Raw genomic sequence first — 23,114 nt, forward strand, 5'->3', positions numbered from 1 at the left:
AGTGTAGTAGAAATGATCCTGGCAACTGCCACCATCACGTGACAGGAAAATACATTTACAAAAGAAATATGATACATTCTTCAATGTCAGATCATTAGTAGCTGACAGATAGTTTGCATCTCCCTAAACTTCCATGCCAAGATACTCTATCACCATAGAAAGAAAGGAAGAATTTGTAAATGTCCACAAATGACTAAATTAGGTCGATGGGACTCAAAAGTGCATCTCTAGAAGAGGAAAAATAACGAAGCATCAAAATAAAGGGGGTAAACCAAAATATGTGAACCCCACTTTACTGAACCACTTGGAGATGCTTCAACTTGAATTTCACTTGCATATCCTTCTTACTAGTCAGCACACAGCTATTGGATAGGCTGCAAAATCTGACACAGCAGCCTGTACGTCAAAGCACTTTGAAGCAACCGAAACAGAAACTTCTTTCCTAACAAAAAATGCACTTAACAATGGCAAATTTATCTGGCTTTCGCAAAGCCGGAACTTGTCTATTTTTGTCACAAGCTACACGTTGATACTGAAGTATATAATACAAGATCAACATGCTTCCATCAAATATCATCTGGATAATAATGCAGTTTATATAATACAAGATCAACATACTTCCATCAAATATCTTCTGGAGTATCCCAATCTCGGTGCTTTGTAAGACCTCAGCCATCATCCACAAATGTCAAATATTCCATATAAGCTCCTGCACCTCAATGTTTGCGATTCTTAGCTTAGAAAAATGCATGCCGAGACAATATTGAGAATCACTTAAGTGCAGGAACTGAGATCATTGGTGGTAGATATGGCTTCATTATACATGGAGGCCTCCACTCAGAGATGAGGGTGTAAACAATGGGCAGTGATTCTGAAAACGTTTCACCTCTGCATCATCCAATCAACTCAGAATAAAACTTGTGCTGGTCAATAGTCAAAGAAAGGGACCATCCCAGAAGAACTAATGATTGAAAGATACCGATGAAGGATTGGCAGAGCTGTGGTAACAATGATCTCTCCAAGCATTATGATCATCTGAATAGCTACTGTTTTGCAGCTGTATCGGTGTGTTATTTATGATCTCAATCCCTTCCTGACTCATTTGTAAAACCTCTTGAGGTGATAAGATCTTAATATAACGGACGCAGCTTACAAACTCCCTGCAAACAGAACCATAAATTTCGCTCAGATAACATGCATACGAAAACAAATATAGAAAAAGAATTTGAGATTTTAAAACATTGGAAACTAGTTCAAAGACGTTGACAAATACGTTTCAAATAAGTGAATTGAAAACCTAAAACAATGTCTAATTGGTTGATATGAATGGGTACATGAATGTTTTGTCACTGCCCAAATTATTACACAGAAAAGAACAGGCATAACTGCGGTGGATTTGGAGTTTGAAATCAGTATTATGAAAACCTCAAACAATGTCAGATTGGCTAATAAAGTCACTATCTGAAGGTATGCATGTTTCGTCACTGCTCATACTACGTAACAGAATGCATTAGAACATCAATAACTCGGTATTTGGAGTTTGAGCAGGCTGCAGATATGGTGAGGTTGCTTCTAAACATATAACAGCACTCTTCTGATTGCTCTTTAGAAGTTAACCAGTATCACATGTCTAGAATAAATGTCTCCATTTCATCACTGCTGCTTTACAGCCATACAAACAGAGAAAAACAGAAAATATGCCAGCATATTGCCAGTTTCAAACAGTATACAGTATGGGCCGATGCTCCCAAATTCCTTCATAAATTTATTGTTAATATAAGCAGAGTTGGGATTGACAAAATTTGAACAATCTTGTGTTCTGTTAGCAAGATTCTGTATGGCCGCTTAAAATTCTTGAGAATTCTGCTGGTTTCACTGATTTTTTTTCGTTGCAGCACTATACTAGTATCTACATGGTGGCAAGTTGCAGAAGGTCAAGAATCCATAACGTATTCATATATACCCACTGCTACAACCGGAGATGCTGAAGAAGCCAGCACACAGCTGAAACATGATCACTAGCTAGGCATAGGCTATGAAAGTATGATATGATTATTATAATTATACTAGATCCTAACCACAGGATAGCCAACAAGCATTCACCAGGCATCCAAGGCAAACGTGATGAAGGAAGAATCAATGAAAATGGTAATCATTGATCAACCTTTTTTGAGAAACCATAATTGAGAGCTCCCTGATGGGAGAGTAAGGCATGTTTGTCACACTTGCTCAAACATTGTAGGTATTCTGTACTTGTACTAAAAATAATGTCAATAATAGGTAAAGCAGGATCGCAATGTACCTATGTACCTCAACGTATTGTACTTTTCTGAAACTATAATTGCAGGGAACCATTTGGCAATGAGGTTGATTAGAGAATATTACATGCACTGTGATAGATAACACAGAGCTTGAGACGCCTATGTGGACAACGCATACCATTCTGATTCAGTGGGTGATCATTGCCTTCTGCAATTGCAATCAATTTGGAAATGCTGGCATAACAGACTTGAATAGGAAACAAAATATTAGAAGGCTGTAGCCTGTCTATATCAACCGCATGTTTACTAGTGAACTCGAAGCACAGAACAATGAGACTTCTTGGCTGGCTAAGGAAGTACTGATCTGATCTAACAGGGTAATAGGTCTAACTATGACAACTCCCTGTTTCTGGCATGGTACAGCTCTGAGTCTCTAAGGTTGAGGCAAGAGGGGACCTGAAGCATACTTGGTCAAGACTCAAATAAAATACATCACAAGATCAATAGATCTGATACCTTGGGGATTACATCTAGGCAGCTTGACATTCCGGCCTACCAGGCTTGGAGTACTTTTTACTTCAGGCATTCTGTGAACACCTGCACAATAATTGGCTATTCTAATAGCAGCCGTGGAAGAGATTCATAGAGAATAAAACATCAAACTTAAACTTATGTAGCGTGGGTTATACACTCATAAAGTCAAGGGGAAGGCCGCATGCCTTCATCATTCTGAAATAAGGGCAAGGTTCATTACTTCTTGAGCTCTGCTTGGTCATAACAGAAATGGAGTCCGTTTTATTTATTAGGATTGATGTTGAGCATCCTCTGAAAGAAAGCTCAGAATTTTTTCGTGAGTCCAAGAATAGAGCATATAGTCATCTGTAGAATAAGTGCTTGACATACAACATATCTCTGTCAGTGACAATTGCAACATTTGCAGAGATTTAATACATAATATAGCCATCAATGGGTGCATGCCTCAATTAAGTATAATATGTATCAATTCCATTCAGCAGAGGAATTGCATAGAGGAACATCAATGTATGCTGCACACAATAGCTGATGATTTCTTGCACAATGCAGAGTAATTTGGATATAATTTAGTAGCAAGTTCTGTGATTTCCAATGAAAAAGAATTATCAGACATCTATATAGCATGGCTTGGGTGGCTTTTTTGAGGATTCCTAGCTGGGATGCATCACCAAATTTTTTGCTTCCTAGAGTTAACTGTTAGTGTTGGATGATACAAGAAATATCTTGTTACAATTTTTTTTGCAACAGTTGTCAGTACCTGGATAACCACCTCTTCGCTAGCATACATCCAACATAGATTGGTGATATCAAAAGAATTTATCTTTGATAAAATATTCAGAATGAACACTAGGTAGATCCTTCAAGGAGGTGTTTAAAATCCCCAAAGACCAAAGAAAAGAATGCCCATGTTACTGTCTATGATATGTCACATGATCAACACGTAAGTAGATACATGATTCAGACAATTACAATGACTGCAAATTATATTTGCGTTACACATATAGTATGTGATCAAATACAGATACACACTGAGTATCAGTCTTGGAAAATCCTCCAATTCCTCCTGATTTTTCCAACTTTTTTCCAGTTTTCCAGGTTGCCAAGTTTCACCAAGTTTTACAAGTCCAATTTAAGGCTCGCTGATTTTTTCCCAGAATTCAAATTTAGCGATCCAGGTTGATGACCCCCACTGATTTTTTTTTTTCCATTACCAAGTTTTGCAACACTGGTGATTATGTATAATTTGCATTAATTTCATCCATGGTTTAAACAGACATTCACATCAAGGAACATAAATGCACTATGCACAAAATCACATTTTTTGCCAGAGAGAGGCAGAGAGTGATCCAGCAGCTCTCACGCAAAGGTTGACGTAGGGCCACGTAGAGGGAGCACAGAGGGTGAGAGAGAGTCTGAAATTTTGCAGCAGAGTCAGTTTCAGAAGCCGGGAGCCAGGGTGTGAGACCGGGAGGTTGAGAGCAGTGACTCCGGGCAGCAAATCGAACAACAGGCTGGGTGACGCAATACCTAGAGGGGCTAACGCAGGGACTGGGTGAGGACTGTGCAAAGGCAGCGCAGGGCTTGCCAGAAGCACCTCATCCAGTGACCGGATCAGTTGGAATTTCTCTCAATGATTGTGTGAGGTAATCTCACAAATCTTTCTGCCAGTATTTCTCTCTGTAACTGAATAACCCATGAGGTATTCAGAGATGTATTCAGAATTTGCTACTGCGTAATAATAATAAACCCTCAAAACTGCTGCACTGGTTTTCCCACATTGAGTTTTTCCAGGGACATTTATCCAAAAATAATGGTGTCTATTGTGTTGTACTTTCTTTCTTGCTCAGCCTCTTGTTTCCACATAATATTTAATTAATTGAAGGCTTTAGGGTATGTATTACGATATTTGCTGTGGGAAAATGCAAGTAATTTGTTTAAAGGAATTTAACAAATAGGAGTAATATCATCAGTTATTGCAGTAGGGATTCTGGTTGAGGAATTTTCACAGGTCTATCTCTTGCACAAGCAACGGATTTGCTGCAGTCCTGAACTGTAGTATTTCTAGGTTGAGCAGAGGGTGTGAAGGAGCTGGAACAGCTCTTCATTGGAGGCTGAGTAGCAGTGTGGTAAAGGGTTGTCAAGGGAGGGCCTCAACACAGTATTTGAAGGTTGTTTGGTCATGTTTTGGGTTTGTAACAGAAGTTACAGTCATCCCTAGGAGGACCGAAAATCGCAGAGTATAATCACAAGAAACCAAGAACAAGAAGTGTTGAAAGGTATGTTTTAGCCTTCTTAGTTTGTTGTTTTGCTAGATGGATGGTAGCTTGTAGAAGCCAAAGCGGAGGGGGCAGATTTGATGCCCTAACCAGTGGGCAGATTCTAAGTGAAGGATCAGTTTTGGATCAGAATTATTGCAAGCCTATAACTGCCATGTATTGACGTAAATGTTTTAGAACTCCGACTCCGACTCGACCAAGGGTATCGACTCGGTCGGCTCGATTTCAATGACTCGGTCGTTCTAGAAAATACATTAAATATTTATTTTTTTATAAAAAAACATAGTTTTAAATATTTTCATTCATGTTTCCAAACACATAGCATTAGAATATAGATAGAATACAACATATGATCAAAGTAGGCTCATGAATATATCCATTATATCAAAATGGCACCCAGTGCACTATCCAATACATACATGATGATGATATAGAGATCAAAACAAAAACACATAACCAAGGAGGCTAGAAATGGCGTTATCCTCCAAAATAGATTGTAAGTCATCAAGGAACTAATACAAGGGTCCAAAAGTGTTCCTCACTCCAAGAAAGTCCCAAAGTGCATGTGTACATCTTCAGAAAGTGCATCCTCCACCATGATGTCATCTAGGAGAGACCCTATGTCACCCTTTTCAAGCATGTGAGTGACATGGCACCCCTAAGGGTAAGCATTGGCATCAAAGAGAGATGTGCTAGCCCTCCTAAGTCATCTCAATGATAACCATCCTCATTTGTGCTTTGGCAGAAGGCACCATCCCCCAAAATAGGGTCAAGGCCAGCCAGGGGGCATCTTTAGTCCATTTGGGCATATCATCGAATAGTCCAACGTCCAAGCTTTTAAGTTTAGTGTTTTAGCATTTGGAGGCTCATCAAGGGGTGTAGCATCACGTGGAATCAACTCAAGGCTTGATGCTCATCTTTGGAGGGCCAAGGTTGGGGCCACAAAGTTAGGTTTGCTTTAAGAAAGGTGCAAAGAACCTATTGGAAGGTTTTGAAGAAGAATGAAGCTATCCCATAAGGAATCTCTACTACATATGTGATACCACCTAAACAAACCTCTCAAGATCAAGCCAGATAAACTTATTTAGGGACAAAAAACCATTAAAGTATCATCGTGAAAACCTTGGAGTCCCCCAAAAACAAAAAAAAAATTAATTAAATTCACGGGCCGCTGTCATCCAACCCGACCAAGTAGGCTCGGTCTCGACCTAGCCAACCAGGTTATTACCGAGGTGGCCGAGTTGTATAACAACTCGGTCGGCTCGCTAATAACCCCGTCGGCCGAACCGGTTCACTGGCCGAATCGACCCGGTGAGGCCTTGACTCGGACCAACTCGGTCGAATCGGTTCCATGCCGGCTGAATCTTAAAACACTAATTGACGTCTACTTGGGCAGTTCAAGAACTCAATTAGGAGCAAAACTTATAGTGAAGTATTGGGCATCATTGGTCTAGTGGAGGGCAACGTGTTGATAGCCCAAAGTAGCCCTAGATGAGCTAACTTGAAGTGACGAAGAGGAATTGAAGATTGGGTGAAGTTTGGTGCCGAAGTGTAGTACCTTGATGGACAAAGGTGACTGCTAGCTTGGCAGTTTGGAACTCGGGAATTAGGTCTATCTAGGGAGCAGATCGGATCAGCCCATGTACATGCTACAGAAATGAATTGCAGCAGTGTTAGGTGGCAACCCTCTTGGAGTCTCGATGTGTTGTCCTTTGAAGGACTAATGGGCAACTAATGAGCAGTATGGGAGATAAGGACCGACAAAACAAGATGCAACATCGAGTCTGCACAGCAAGTTTGTCATTGTATCTTGTATACCATAGACTATTGTATTATTCATATTTGGTTTAATATAACAAAGATTGGGGTTGTACATTATTGTACAATCTTTTTAAAAACTATGTATATTGTTGCATATGTGATTTATTGCTTTAGATTTTTCGTGGTAAAAAGCAGTTCTTGTTGAGATTCTCGGTTTGGTAGCGTCAGTGATTTTAAGACTCTAAGCTAGACCCAAGCTCGTGGAAATTCAACAAGTAATAGTTAGAGGAAGGCCCTACATGAAAATAGGGAGATGGTGAATGGAGTGAAGAAAACCTTCCACAGGTTGTTTTCATCTTCTTTACAAATTGGGGTAAAGAACAAATTCGTTTATTTTGCTACTAGATAGGATGATTTTTCAGACAAGTCATCTTTGGATGAGAGGAGGACTATGAACTCAATTAAAAGGTGGACTTGTCAAGGGAAAATGGTGTATATTTGCAAAATATTGCCACCCATATTCTCTCACAAGTGGCAACATCTCATTGACATAAGGACACCAAAGCATATGGTTTCATTCATTTTTGTGAAGCACAATAGGTTGCCATCATAATATATTGATCTTGTCCATGTGCATTTGAGCCTATGCCTTATGTCTCGTAGGTGTGAAGAATATACAAGTGCAGTTCATAAAGAACGTGATGTATATCCAAAATCCTCAAACTTGGAACTCTCTCTTGTTGCATTTAATATTGATGGTGATGCAAGTCAAAGTGGACTTCCTCCTTCTTGTCCACTATATAATGTTAAACAGGCATCTTGTCCTAATTTTGTTGATAAAGATGAAGATGAGATGGATATCTATTTGGCTTAGCTCATGTTACATTTTGGCACATATAGCTTCATATATAAAGGTTAATTTTGGATGTACAGCCTCATCTATAAAGATTGCTTTTCAATTTCACATAATGGCATTTTTGAAAGAAAACCCATGTCCATATAACTTCGAGATATATATATATATATATATATATTCCTGACATGTTTTGTGGGGGTTCACATTTCCAGGGTGTTCCCAGTTCCAACATGTACCAGTTTCCAAAGTTTTGTGCAACTTCGGTATGGACCCAAACTAGAGGAGAAATTGAGTTTCTGGAACAAAGATTAGTTTGATTAATTGTTGATTTTTCATAGGATCTTCTAATCTGCTAATTACTTCTTACGATTTCTTATATTAATCTTTCTTGCATTCACATTCATCATAAAGCAATTCCACAGAAGATCTCAACAGTAGAAACAAAATGTCGGTAGGATCATAAAGAGACAGCCAAACAAGAGACACAAGAATTTTACCCTAGGAAAACCCACATGGGGAAAAACCCGGCAACCTTTCTTTAGAGAAATTATTAAGTTCAATAGAGATACATCTAATTCTTCAAGTCAAACTGACTAGTAACATAGCCCTGGCCACACCTGGTCAAACTGCCCTCTTGCCAAGTCAAACTATTTCCCAATGAACTCGGGCACGTCTGATCTGCTAGGGCCGAATTTCGGCCTCCTACTATGCCCAAAGAAGCTCGGTCCTGCAGCCCAGAAGATCCCAGAAACGCCAAACGTGCGAGGCTGCAGAAGAAAAGGATATCACATGTGTGAGGTCAAATGAAGAGAGAGAATTCGGTCAGCTGCGGTTGAATTTCAGCCTTCTTCTTATCTGTCATCTTTGCTTCGATGAACACAGATACTTGTCCTTGTGAGATCCGAATTACTGCCTTGGGAAGGAGGACGAGTGCCTTATATATAGACTTCTGTGAGGCTGAATGGGTGTCTCTTCCAACTTGGCCGACTTGACCTTATTTGGTGCCAAAAATTCAAATTTGAAAATTCAAAATTTTTCTTTTAAAACCAACATGAAGAGCACGTCTTGTATTTGTTATTACATATACATCAAGGGCTAAAATATTAATTATGAAGACCGACCATAGCTACAAAATTCAACAGTAATTACCTCTTCACTTCAGCTAAATAGTAATACAACCTCAGATCCCTTTACAAGACACTATTAGACAGGCTTCATAATTGTGCAACCGAGCCTCATTGAAACATCTTGTTCACTAAATAACACCCTTAAGCATGATTATGGAAGGATGAGCTGCCTTCTGTTCATTTACAGCCTACAGTTGTATAGGACTCTCTTCTTTCACTCTTGTTAAATAATAAACTACTTACTGTTTCTCAGTAGTATGACATTTTACCATGTTTTCAGCATTTAAAAAAGTATTTGGTTAGAAAGTGTGTTACACGATCACTCGGTGTTTTATGATCTAATTTTAATTCACAATGAATGATTTAGATCGTCCATGGAAATTATGTTGTAGCATAACTCCTCTTCCATTCTAAATCTAATCCTGTATAACCCATCCCTGAAAAGTGTGTATGACAGGAAGTTTACTAAAAGAGAGCAATAAGAGAGCATGACGGCAGGTAGAAGACTTACTCCCAGGGATCATCTCCAACAAGAAGAATATCATTCTCATGGTCCACGAAGACAAGCTGCCAACTTGAAGTAGGGTCTTCTAGTTGGCCTTCCATGCCAAACATACGAGCAAGTTCTTGACGAAGTTCACCATAATTTCTATACCGTGTAACATCTATAGACCTTCCAACAGACCCCAGCTTGTATACCTACAGCACAAAGTCACACCTCCAACATTAAGAAAACAACTTAGAATAGACACTAACTTCTCCAAATGTCTAGTTGAAATAATCACTCTTAATGTAATAACCAGCAGCAAGCATCAAGCAATCAAATGGCAAAGCATTATGAGTGCTAGAACATTAACTAACCTTAGTATATGTTCTCACAGGTGGAGGTAATTGTTGAAGTGGCCCTTTCTGTAAGAAAGTATTGTCTTCCACAGTGCTTGCAACATCTGAATTGTCAGGAAGGTCTTGCACAGCCAAAGAATGGGGACTGAGCATGCCAGCAGAAGAAATTTGTGGTTGAACATCTTTGCCTGTACTTAATGTAGACATCATGCTTTCAGCAGAGAGTTGGCATGGAACATCCTTAACTCCATTAAATACCCTTGCTACCAAGGGGCTTGAATTGGAAGGATCAGCCAAAGAACTCTCTATGTTAGCACCAAAGGAAACAGTATTCCGAGAATCAGCCTGGATCTCATTATCCTGAGAAGTACTTCCAAACCAAAAGGATGTAGATGTGTTTGGTAATGTGGGTAAACCTTGCTGGACAGCAGCATTAGCATGTATCATAGAAATTGCAGACCCAAAAGACGATGTATCTATTTCACCCGAGTGAAAATTCGGTATAGCTCGCAACTCATTCTGACTTGGTTCTTTGTTAGAAGTAAACCAAGAAGTAACCAAAGGTTCAGAAATATGGTTTGAGATATAACTTGCACCTTGTGTATTGTCTGGTGCAGGCCTCAACATGTTCGAATAATGAGATTTTTCCTCTAATTTAATTCCACCAGGTTGTGCCCTAGTGAGGACATTCTGCAATGGACAACTGTTCACAGGAGCTGTGGTGGAACAAAAGGAAACATCAGAGTCAGTGAATCCAGATTGAGATCTCGTTGGCACTGACAAGTTACAAGATGCATGAGATCGAGTGGACAATGGATGCAATAACTGGCCTTCTAATTCATGCAATTGGCTAGATTGTGGTTGCAGTTGCTGATGGTCATGAAGAGGATGTTCCACAGACTGTTTGTGGCCATGTTGTGTTGGTGGAGAATGATGTCCTATCTGCCGATTCTGTAATTGTTGAGCAGGTGGCAGGCTCTGCTGTGCTGGTTGCTGATGCAGAATTGATTTTTCTAGTTGTAGTTGCTGGTTATGGAGGTGATTTTCTGAAGATTGACCCATCATAGGAGACTGTCTTGGTTGATGCTGATTATGTAATTGCTCTGGTTGCACGGACAATATTTTTTGCTGTGAAGGCAATGGCATAGGCTGCTGGTGTTGCTGTTGTGACAGCAGAGATGGTTGTTGCTGTTGCAATTGCTGTAACTGCTGCAGCGGCTGATGCTCAAATTGTTTTAGTTCTGGTATAGATTGCTGCAACTGCTTTAATTGTTGTAGTGATGTGTGTTGTTGCTGTGACTTCTGCATCAGTACATGTTGCTGCTGTAACTGTTGCAGGACTGGGTTTTGTTGCTGTAACTGTTGCAGCATCGGGTTCTGTTGCACTTGCTTCTGTAACTGCTGTAGAGGAATATTTTGCTGCAGCTGCTGCAGCACCATTTGCTGGGATGTCAATTGCTGCTGCTGCTGCTGAATTTGTTGTTGTAGTTGTTGCCAAGAGACTTGAGATTGTGATTGATATTCCTGTTGCTGCGGAATACTATGCTGCATTTCACGAGGTTGTGAAGTTTGTTGAGGTGCACAGAGCTCTTTACATGCATCATTGCTTCTAAATACCTCTGAAGTAGAACCAGCAATAGGACGATGGTAATCAAGCGGCACAGTTGGGTTGATCACGTCATGTCTCTGTTGCATGCCAATCCATGGCTCTAAACCAAAAACGGATAATGGATGTTGAAAGTCCAGAATATCATGCTCTTCCCTAAGCCAGGGTGAAGATCTTTTGGTGGCGCTTTCAATATCTGATTCCTCCCCTGAAAGGCAATTGCATTAAAGATTTAAATATGAAAGTCCAAACTATACAAATTATCAAAACAAAACTACTCAAATATTGCAATCTGAATAACAGATGAAGCATAAATCTTCAAAACTTAATTATACAACAGGTATCCGATACAAAACTTAACAATGTTCAATTTACTCATTTGTGATCGGAATGGATCATGTAATTATTTAAAGGACTAAGTACTCAGCATTGAATTTTTTCCGAGAGGATCAGATTAAGCTTCAGGCCTGTTAGTAAATCTTGGTCGAAGTCTCTTTTAATATTTTGGTGTAAACCTTGTGACAGGCCATGCAAAGGGTGGAACAAATGTAATGCAGGGGCTTGGACGAAGATTGGAAGGGGAGTGTTACAACAACCCTCCTCCCCAAAGGAAAATTGGCTAGGCCAAAGGCAAGATGGTGCTTCAATTATGTCAGAGGGGCTGTGATATCTCAACCCTCTGCCCCAACTAAAAGGATTTACAAAAGGATTAAAGGCAATGTTCCACCAAGTTTCTGGGATGGGGGACATAGGAACAGGGGGACGCACAAGGACGTGTGGGAGCACCCCCAAATTTTACGGAAAGTCAGGGGGGGCAGGGGGATGTCGGGGTCTCTCTCTCTCTCTCAGTGAAATAGAAATAGTAAAATATTGTATACATTAATTAAAATCATTGTTACCAAAATCGGGATTAAATCCCGATAAAATCGCCAATCACGAGTTTTCAACTAAGCAATTTTATTGGCTGAGTTTTTAATGAGTTTTTCAAAATTGAAAGAAAAATGAATTTTTGTACTTCTTTTAAATTTTGCTTAGTTTTTGCTGATTTTTTCATTTTTCTCCCGACTTTTACAATTTTCGGACCCTTCCCGATTTATTCCCGAGCCCGACTTTTGCAACATTGATTTAAATTCATCATTCACCATTATAGAATCTGACTAGTACTAAGCAAAATAGTAGATGCTAAAGTCTGGATACTGGAATAGTAAATTGAAATTACTCAAACTCAAAAAATAATAAAAGGAGGTGAGTCAAAGACTTGGTCTCAAGTTATCGGTATCTACAGTCAAGACTCAAAAGTTAAAAGTAAAAATGAACAATGAACCAATGTTATCAGAACCAAACTGTTGATCAAATCAACCGATCGCAAATCTGGGAACTGGGAAAACAGACAAAAAAAACCAGTCGACCAAAAAATACATAAATATTCAAATTTTGACAAGAAAAAAATATATAAATTTTCATGTGCATCCATATGAATCCAAACCATTATACACGACTATGCAAAGTCCTCCCTCCTATATAAATAGCATGCAATTTTGTTAGAGTCATAGGTACAATTTTACTAGGGTCACAACAAAGGAGTTCAATAATCAAAACAAATATGCAAAGTTCCTCATATATATAGCATGCAATTTTGTTTGAGTGATAGGTACAATTTTACTAGGGTCATGACAGAGGAGTTCAATAATCAATACCACCAACACTGAGGTACATAGAGGGCTTGGTGCTCTTGATTAAATGTTGGTTCCATACCCTCATACATGATGGAATCCAATGGAAACGTTGCAATCCCCCCAATCCTGAAAACTGTTAAGTCTACTGGATTTTGAGTGGGATATAACATTCTACTTTCACCATATGAAACCCAATGAGGTCATAACCACTCTCAAACATCCTAAGTCAATTAATGGCAATGTTAAAAATTTAAGTAGCATTACCATTAAATACACAGCATTAGTAGGGCCATAGGGTTACATATTAGACTTCCTCACTCATAAATTATTGTTTGCAAGCAAAATTCAGGGGGGACATCCAACCCTTTTTGAGGGGGGGTGCACACAAGTACCCCTGTTGGGGAGACACATCCCCCACATTGAGAAACGTTTCCCTTTGTGTATCCCTGAGTTCGCCCCCCCCCCCCACCCTGGGGTGGTACTCTGTGAAAAATCCACGATTGCAATTAACTAGATATTATACTCCTAACTTGTGCAGTTTATTTGTCTTTTGTAAATTGATATTACGGCAAATAACGAATAATTCACAATTGCAATCTTCACAAATAAAAATACGTTGCGGAATATAAAAACTGGAACTAAGAAAATATTCACACAAAAAAAAAATTGACACCATTATTTTTGAACAATTGCCTCTAGAAAAACCCCGAAGGGAAAACCAATGTTGCAAATGAGAGTTTTATTATTATCTTCAGCAAATTCAAGCATACAATAATCGACTTGCCCTTCTAGAAAAGCTCCAATAGTCTCTACTAGCAAAATAAACTAGACACACTCGATCTTCTTCTATAACCCGATCTATCCTTCTCTCCCAGCAACTTGCACGTCCTAACTATTCACACTGCCTTGTTGGAAATGCATACGGCTGCCTCCAGAAAATTCGTATAGCCCTGGAATCATCTTCCCGCAAGTCATCCTAATTCCCTCTGCCTCTAAAACCCACTCGCTCTACGTCCAGGACAATGATCCGGCAACTGGCAACTAAAATGTGACTCCTTCGACAAATCGCACTGGGAAATTTGGCTACTCACACTAGCTATAGCGACCTCTGAAGATGAATTCGGTCTCCTCTTCTTGTCTCTCGGCCACTGGAAAATACTGAGGACAATTCCTCTGGACTCCTGCTCTCAAATCTCTGCAGATCCCTCTATCTCTGATGCTTCCCTAGCTTCAACTGTGCCCCTATTGAATACTTGCAACTAGGTAGTCGAACTACTCACAATACAACTGATGTTTTCTCCAAACCCTTCAACCTGCTCTTATAATCTCTAGTTGGAGTCTCAACTTCAACAATAGAAGTCTCTAGAGAAAAATCGAACTTCCTCAATTAATTCACTTTAATTAACCACTTTACCTAACTTAGACTTAGGAAATATTTTAATTATGGCTAATTAATTTAATTGAGGCGTCTCCAAGTCTTTTCTCGTGAAAACTTTTTTGGGTTTTGGAGATCTCATGTTCGCCTCTTAGACATCATAGAGACTAGAACACATATTTGTTGCTACCATAATCTAACACTCCCTCTTAGTGAGGAAGGTGTTCTCCATTATACCCATCTGCTCCTTGAAGTAGACAAACTTTGTCGTCCCCAAGGCCTTCGTGAGTATATCAGCGACCCGTTGGTCTGTGGGAACATGTTGCAGTTGAATTGCTCCACGTTGTTGGTGTTTGACATCTGTGATACCTCTGGTGAACTTATTCCTTCACATCTTCTAGCTGATCTGACTTCTTGTCAATGGAAATCACTGTGAAGAAAATACTCTGGTAATCACTGTCCACCAAGCTATTGCGCATACTCTGGTTCACCTGCTACCTATTGTAGCTGAACCAAATTATGCTTCCACTACACTACTCAAATCTCACACTATTGATGCCCTTGTGGTGGAGTCTCCCTGGATAGAATTGCACCTTGCTCTCTACAATTGGCCAATTCGCATTAACTTTCTCCTGCCTTTGTGTTACTGCCATCACTGCACCTGTGTGTACTGATCTTTCATAGATCTACTAAGTCACTACAACTGGCTCTACAACTGTCTCTTGAGTATCTAATTATGCCTAACTAGCTTTGCACTCTCTCAAGTAACTGACTGCACCTTGTTGACCTTTCGATCCTTTTTGCTACTTTTACTTATGGGCTCCCGAGCAAAGGTAATGATCCAAATGAGGAACACACAACAACTGGATCTGATCTATTGATCAAGCCCGCCTTGGCTAGATCTAGACCTCCTTGGATAATGTTGCAAACATAGCGAACACCTGTGTGTACTGATCTTTCATAGATCTGCTAAGTCACTACAATTGGCTCTACAACTGTCTCCTCAGTATCTAATTATGCCTAACTAGCTTTGCACTCTCTCAAGTAACTGACTGCACCTTGTTGACCTTTCGATCCTTTTTGCTACTTTTACTTATGGGCTCCCGAGCAAAGGTAATGATCCAAATGAGGAACACACAACAACTGGATCTGATCTATTGATCAAGCCCGACTTGGCTAGATCTAGACCTCCTTGGATAATGTTGCAAACATAGCGAATTCATCCTCGAATTTGGCAGACAAACCATCAATCTCTACCAAAGCTGTTATTTGCTTCCCATTCTTATCCTTAATCTTCGGACATTGGCTGACGTAGTGACCAAGCTCACCACATCCAAAGCACTTGACCCTCAACGGGTCTTTCTTCTTCTTGTCTCCTTTAGAGTCATGTCCTTGGTTGGGACCTTTCTTCCCTTTTCCCTTCCCTGCCAAAGTGATGTTTTCCTCCTCCTTCTCTACATTCGATCCCTTGCCACCACTGTTGGTCATACCATCCATGTGACTAAGCCTTAGCTCCTCCTAAGTGAAGTCACACCACAAGCGTTTCCAATCTGGTAGCTTATCCCATCTAGTGATCACCTAAACAAAGGTTTGCCACACCTTGGTAAGCCCGTTTAGAGTTGTGCGCACCAATTCATCCTCTATTGGCTTCTCTCCAACTACTACAAGTTCATCTCTGACTCCCTGAATTCTGGTGAGATAGGACGTTACGTTCTTGCCCTTCTGCATTTTGACCGTCCTCAGCTTCTCCTTGAGAATCATCTTCCGACTCTCGAAAGGATCCTATTACATCTTGTTGATGGCATCCCACATCTCTTTTGCAGTTCCCTTCTTTGCAATATGCGAGACAATATGATCCCATACTTCATCGAGGACCAACCTTTTGGCTTTAGCCACGTCTTTCTTGTTGATTTGGGGTAGCATCGAATGTGTTCTAAGCCTCAAATTTTGTAGGGAAGCTTGCCATGGGTATTCTAGAGAACCCCGAAAGCGTTTTGAGAAATTCCACCCAGAAGTGATTTTATTAAAATAATTAATATTTTTAATGGGGTTCCTAAGTCTAAACTTAGGAAAAATAAAATATCAATGGGTATTAATCTAATCAGGGGTGAAACTTCTAGAAAAAGCCATGGATCAAGCCAAAACGATATGAGCCTTTGATTATGATTTAATCTAGGTCGTTGGTTGTACAACAAGAAGATATAAGAAGGGGCTTAAGGGCCATTTGGAAAACACACAGAGATTGAGAAAATCGATTTTCTGAAGTGAGAAGTTCTCAGGAGGAAAATCGATTTAGGAGATCTTACAGCAGAGGGGCAGTGAGAATCTGAGAGAGGGAATTTCCTAAGAGTACAAGGCAGAGGGAGAACAAAAAGACGTCCAGAGGAAGGTTGACGTTGACCCACGTAGTGTTGACGCGGAGGCAGCGCAGTCCTTAAGGGAAAGTCGAGTTCCTGCTGAGGGAAGTCGAAATTCAGTTGCCGAAAGCCAAGGTGTGAGACTGGGAGGTAGAAGGTCGATTTCTTAGCCAGTAGAAGATCCAAATGAGAGGCAACGTAAGACCCAGGAGGGGTGACGCAGAAACTGCCTAGGGTGATGTAGAGCCTCCAAAGCAGAAGGATCAGTCATTGATTCTCCAGTGACTGGGTGAGATCATTTCACCAGTCTTTTGTTCAATATTCTTTCTGTATCGAATTGCTAGTTGAGCATCCGAGAATTGTACTCAGATTTTCTCCTGCATAATAATAAAACCCTGAGAATTGTTGCACCAGTTTTCCCATATTGGGTTTTTCTGAGGACATTTGTCCAAAAATTATTGTGTCCTATGTGTTTCTATTTTCCTTGCTCAGTTTCTATGTTTCAAAATCATATTTAATTGGTGTAGGCTGCTTCAGTGATTTGCTTCAATATTTCATGAAGAAATCTGAAATAAGTTTGTAACATAATTTAAAATCTAGGAGAAGTAGATTCAGTCGGTTGTAGTAGGATTCCTAAGAATGTTAGATCTACGAGTTTTCACACTTGCTGTAATCATGTAACAAGATAGGATATGTTGGTACAGCTAAAACTACCATCACAAACTCCTTCAGACCATGCTCATCCAAACGGAATAGGATCTTTGCCTTCCAGATGCCAAAGTTCGAGGATCCATCCAACCTGTCTTGATCTTTGATTCTTGTTGCAGCCAATGTTCCACCAAGACTCCGGTGCCGGGAGACGCGAGTGCGGGGAGACGCACAGGGGGGACGTGTGGGAGTACCCTCAAATTTTAGGGAAATTTCGGGGGTGCGGGGAGTTGTCGAGGTATATATATATATATATATCTATCTATCTATATATCTATATATATATATATATATATATATATATATATATAATTGAAGTTCATATTCATTGTTCACTGTTCAATATGAAAGCATAAAAATATTAAATAGACAATTGAAATTTGAATCATTGATCCATCCTCATCATTCATTTTGATACATACATCATTCATATGACATACTCAAGTGACAAGTCTCATTATTGAATTAATTATTATTCATACATACCATGAGATTCGAAAAACAAAAATAAAAATCAATAATAAAATATTCAAATACATTGATCGATATCATTCATCATTCAATCGTTCATCATTCTACAACAATGACTCGGCTCACCGTCCCTCAGCGTAGCGTCTCAACGTTCAGGCAAACAGCGGGCTGGAGCAATGCAAGGCAACTAGCTTAGAGTCTTGGCTCAGCAGCAGCGGCAGGGAGGTTGGTTGGGCGTGTTCATTGTTCACGCTTTCAACTGTGCATGGAAATGGTATTTCAACGTTGCCTGGAAATGCCTCTGCGTGGAAATGGAAATGACTTTGGGTTGAAATGAAATGAGCTTTTAACTAAGTTTTGCCTTTCATGACTTTTAGGTTTAGGCTTTTAAGTTTTAGTTATTTAGTTTTAATTTTTATTTTTTTGTAGACTTTTAAGTTTTAGTTATTTAGTTTTAATTTTAGTTTTAAAAAAAAAATTAATGGTTTTGATTTTTGAATTTTTGTTTTTGAATTTTTAATTTTTAATTTTTATGTCTTATTAGACAAATTTAAAGGGGGACGCCCAGGCGCACCCTTTTTGGGGAGTCTAGACTCCCACACTGAATGGGGACGCCCAGAAGCACCCTTTTTGGGGAGTCTAGACTCCCACACTGGGGAAACGCACCCCCTTGCGTCTCCCCGAGACTCCCCAAAAAAGGTGCGTGGGGAAACGCACCCCCAAGAGACTCCCCGTCCCGAGTGCGAGGGGTGCGCGCACCCGACCCTGGGGGACGCGTCCCCATGGAACACGGGTTGCAGCCATATCTGTGAAACTCAAAAAATTCAAGAACTAATAAATTGGGAAATCTCCTTCTCTTTCCAGCCAATTAACTCAACCTCGCTTTTGCACTCGCACTCCTATATGGATTGTGTAAATCTGCTCTGAGTAACTTGTACTTTCCTCTGGAATCTCTTTCCGGAAATTGGCAATGTCTAATGCTTCACTCCTGGGAAACACTCTCTACCTCCGGAAGCTTTTTCGGCACTAGCGCACGCACTACTGACCCTGAAACATGCACTGGCCGAACTGGGAAGCTTGCAATGGTAGATCACACTGCCTGCTATGGCCTCCTTTCCTACTATTGGAATGCTAGAAACCCTCTGAGAATTTTTGGAAATTCCCTCTATGTGCTTTTCTCTTCCTTGCCCTGCGCAGATTTGCAACTGCAAAACCCTTATGCAGCAAATCTTTGTGCTAGATCTACCCTGCAAATCTATGATCTACCCACCGGAAACCCTTTCCAGCAATCTTTACTGCTTGTTGCTATTGCTCTAAGACAAATTGAACCTTTCCTTCGAACTAGACTGGAAATCTGTTGGAGAATCAATATATTTGAGGATGAAGATTGATTCCTCCTTACTTCATAATTAATTGTGATATTTGTTGGCCTTTTATTACTTTATTATTTATTCTTCATCAAACAATTACCAAAACATAAAATACATGAAGATCACAAGAACACGAAGAACACAAGATATAGGTTCCAAGCCAGGGCAAAACCCCTCCAGGGGAAAAGCCAAAAAGAATTCTTCTCTTCTTATAGAATCAAATCAAAGTGAGACCTCCAAGACCCAAAGACTAAACCTCCTCCAAGCACCAAGTCAACCCTCCAAAAGTCTTCTTCAATCAAGTCAACGTTTGCCAAGTCAATGATGGTAAAAACTCACAAATTTTGATCCAACTCAAAGTTTCGGCCCTCTATCTCAGGTCTACAATCTGGGCCTGCAATACTCGGCCCTATAGTCACGACTCACAAAACCCTAACATGCACGTGTGAACGAAAAAATCCAAATATCCAAGTTATCTTCTTGTTCCTTGGGTTTCTCTTTTTTTTGTCCTTCACTCTTCCTTCCTTCTTGTCTTATGCATAGATCGAACTTACTTGTGTGTGTTCGAATGAGGAGGAAGTATCCTCTATTTATAGTCATCCAGGAGAGCGAAAGATGCCGAACAGGGCCAACTACTCATGGCAGGGCCGAATTGGCCTTGGAGAACAAAGTGACTCATCTAGACTCAAAAATAATAATTTTCTTTTGTTACAAAAAGTCCAAATGTACTATAATACATGACAAATTTCTTCTTTGACTCAATAAACCCTAGAAGCATGAAGAACATGCTTTGACCTAGACTTCAACATGAAATGCATGCTTTAACAAATAAAATTTCTTTTTCGTTTTACACATTGTCATGATTACAAAAGTCATTGTGAAGACTGAATCGAGTTACATTCTCCAACAAAATTGAATTGTTGCCTCTACAATTCGCACTAACTGGCTAAGTCTATGCAGATCTAGTTCATTATGCTTCAAATCTCCCTCTGAACTACACAACCCTCACGGCCTTCGCTCCAGAGCCTTTGATCCAATCTTTTATGCTCTGATACCATGTGAAAATTCCACGATTGCAATAAACTAGATATTATTCTCTAACTTGTGCAGTTCATTTGCCTTATGTAAATTAATATTATAGCAAATAGCGAATAGTTCACAATTGCACTCTTCACAAATAAAAATACGTTGCAAAATATAAAACATGGAACTGAAAAAATATGCACACACACAAAAATTGACACCGTTATTTTTGGACAATTGTCCCTAGAAAAACCTCGAAGGGAAAGCCAGTGCAACAGATGACGGTTTTATTTTTATCTTTAGCAAATTCAAGAGTACAATAATTTGCTTGCCTTTCTGGGAAATCTCTAGCAATCTCCACTAGCAAAATAAACTGGGGACACCAGATCTCTTTCTACAACCCGGTTTGGCCCTCTCCCAGCAACTCACACTTCCTGACTATTTACACTGCCTAGCCATAAATGCGTGCGGTTACCTCCAAAAAATTTGTACAGCCCCAGAATCATCTTCTTGCAAGTCGTCCTACCTCCTCTGGCCTCTGAAACCCATTCACTCTGCCTCTGGGACACTAATCATGCAATTGGGAACTGAAATGTGGAGTATCAACAACCATGATTACATCTCAATCGATGGCTAAAATCATCTTGACTTCATCAATAGAAGTCTCTAGAGAAAAATCAAACTTGCTCAATTAATTCACTTTAATTAACCACTTTTCCTAACTTAGGAAATATTTTAATTGTGGATAATTAATTTAATTGAGGCATCTCCAAGTCTTTTCTCGCAAAACCTTTTCTAGGTTTGGGAGATCTAGTGTTCCTTAGCCTCTTAAACATCATAGAGACTAGACCACATCTTTTTCTATCATAATCTAACATACTCATCCTCGTAAAACACTAATTAAAGGTTGTCAATGTGGTCTCGTAATCCAATGACCCCTCACTATGTGGCAGTTGAAAAGAGCGGCCCAAACAACTATTGTGCTTGCATAATTGGAGCTCCTGCATCCATTAAGGATCATATCACTGGATATTAAGGTCAATTTGCATTCTGACTACAGGAGACAGGAATACGAAATCCACAAGAAAAAGGAGGCTACTAAACTAACTCTTGGGATCGTTGGCCTTCACATTGACAAAGGAGGAAACAAGGAGGTTGAGAGACTAAAGGTGAGTCAAATAGTCAAAAGGAAATGTTGAAGGCCTTAAGGGTATGTTACAGCATGTATAAATATGTATTAAAGTCAAAGAAAGAACCTACAAGCAAAGTCAAGTCTCCTCCTATGCAAAGGCACCATCAAGAAGCCCCTTTAAGCATGCTACACCACCATAGAAACTATTTGAAGTCTACTCAACAAATCGACCTGCAAGCATTCCTCAAGTCGGCCTACAAACAATTGACAAGTCGGCCTGCAAACAATTGACAAGTCGAGCTAAATGGAGGGACAGTCCTCTATATATAGAGGTTGTCCACTCCTCTATAACGCACTCAATCATCTCTGAAATTTGCGAAGGAAGTAGCCGAGATAAATTGAAGGGAAGCAAGTATAAAAGGGTCTCCAAGGTGCAGCAAAGCAAGGAGGAAGAACAGCGAAGGTAGATGACTGTTTCTAGGGCTAGAAACAGTCGAGGAGAAGGAGGAAAATCTACGGTTATGACAGCAGGGACAAGCAATCCATAATCTTGTGTTGTTTGGGTTTGAAACTAAGCCTACAAGGCCTCTCAAGACAAGTGAAGAAGCCTGTCTCTCTGGCGAAGGAAAAGGACCCTAATTCTCTAGGGTACCTCTCACACATGCGAGAATTAGGGCTGCACTGTTGTCATAACAGCCCTCCCTTGACAGTCATAAAAGTTCATTGGTTGGCTAAGAGAGTGAAGGGATCATCATAAGGGAAGGGTCTCATCAAAGGCATGTCTTCTAGAGCAAGTATAACAAGACTTACCAACAATTGAAAGAAGAAATAAGTGTCGAAAGAAGACGAAGTGTCAGAGATCAAAGTGTCGGAAGAAGTGCCAGAGAACGAAGTGCTGGAAGAAGTGTTGGGAAACAAGGTGCAGAAAGAGGAAAGGACTTGACTTGTGCTTGGAGGATATTCTTGTCAGGGGTCTAGGGTTTGGCATTGATCAATAAAAGCTTCAATAAGAGAAATTCACTAAAGGGTTTTCCTCTCAAGAGAAGAGAGGTTTTGGCCCTGGCAGAGAGCCAACATCTTGTGTTCTTGTTCTTATGTTTTGGTAGCAGTTTGATGAAGCACACACACATGCACTAATAAGAAGAAGAAAAAGAAAGATTAAGCTAACAAAAAAAGTAAAAAGACTCCACAAATTGTTATCAAGTAATGAAGAATCACACTACACTACTTTGCCCTAGATTCTTCCACACTTGGTACGCAAGAATGGATGCCCATCTTTTAAGGATTAGCTTTGTCAAAAGTTCTACAAATGCAAACCTCTACATCAAAAAAAGTAAAGAACGAACCGGTCATCATACTTTTAAATGTTGATGATCTATTTGTGGCAGTGTGGAGCACAGAATGAAAGAATGAAAGAAGATGTTGGCAGCTAAATTTGAAACGAAAGATCTAGGACCTATGCATTATTACTTGGGCTTGGAATTTTTGCAGAAACCCAGTGAGATATATCTTGGTCAAGGGAAGTATATAATCAATATGCTACAAAAGTTCGGCATGATGTATTCCAAGCCTATGACAACTCCCATTATCACAAATCTGAAGAAGTTGAGAAGTTTCGACTCTAGCCTCACTGATCCTACAAGTTATCATAAGTTGGTGGGCTCTTTGATGTACTTGGTTAATACTAGACCTGACATATGTTTTGTCGTAAAAGTTTTTAGTCAATTTCAGTTGGAGC

At 39.8% G+C, this 23,114-nt stretch overlaps 1 protein-coding gene across 4 annotated transcripts in view; it reads right to left on the reverse strand.

Annotated features, from left to right (window-relative positions):
- Positions 1-542: 542 nt before the first annotated feature.
- The window catches only part of LOC149212442 (auxin response factor 19-like), a 96,050-nt gene continuing 73,478 nt past the window's right edge, over positions 543-23,114 (reverse strand). For 3 of the 4 annotated variants that reach the window (XM_089391850.1, XM_089391851.1, XM_089391853.1), the window contains 3 exons: positions 9,677-11,472; positions 9,327-9,514; positions 543-1,160 (listed from right to left, as the gene is read on the reverse strand). In XM_089391850.1, the coding sequence (XP_089247976.1) occupies positions 962-1,160; positions 9,327-9,514; positions 9,677-11,472 (2,183 nt within the window). In that variant the 3' untranslated portion in view covers positions 543-961. The remainder of the gene's footprint in view (positions 1,161-9,326; positions 9,515-9,676; positions 11,473-23,114) is intronic. The other variant, XM_089391852.1, reaches the window with a different exon arrangement.

The sequence above is a fragment of the Pinus tabuliformis genome, chromosome 1_1 (assembly GCF_031772625.1).
Source record: "Pinus tabuliformis cultivar Carrire ecotype Pingquan chromosome 1_1, CPIR1, whole genome shotgun sequence".
NCBI lineage: Eukaryota > Viridiplantae > Streptophyta > Pinopsida > Pinales > Pinaceae > Pinus > Pinus tabuliformis.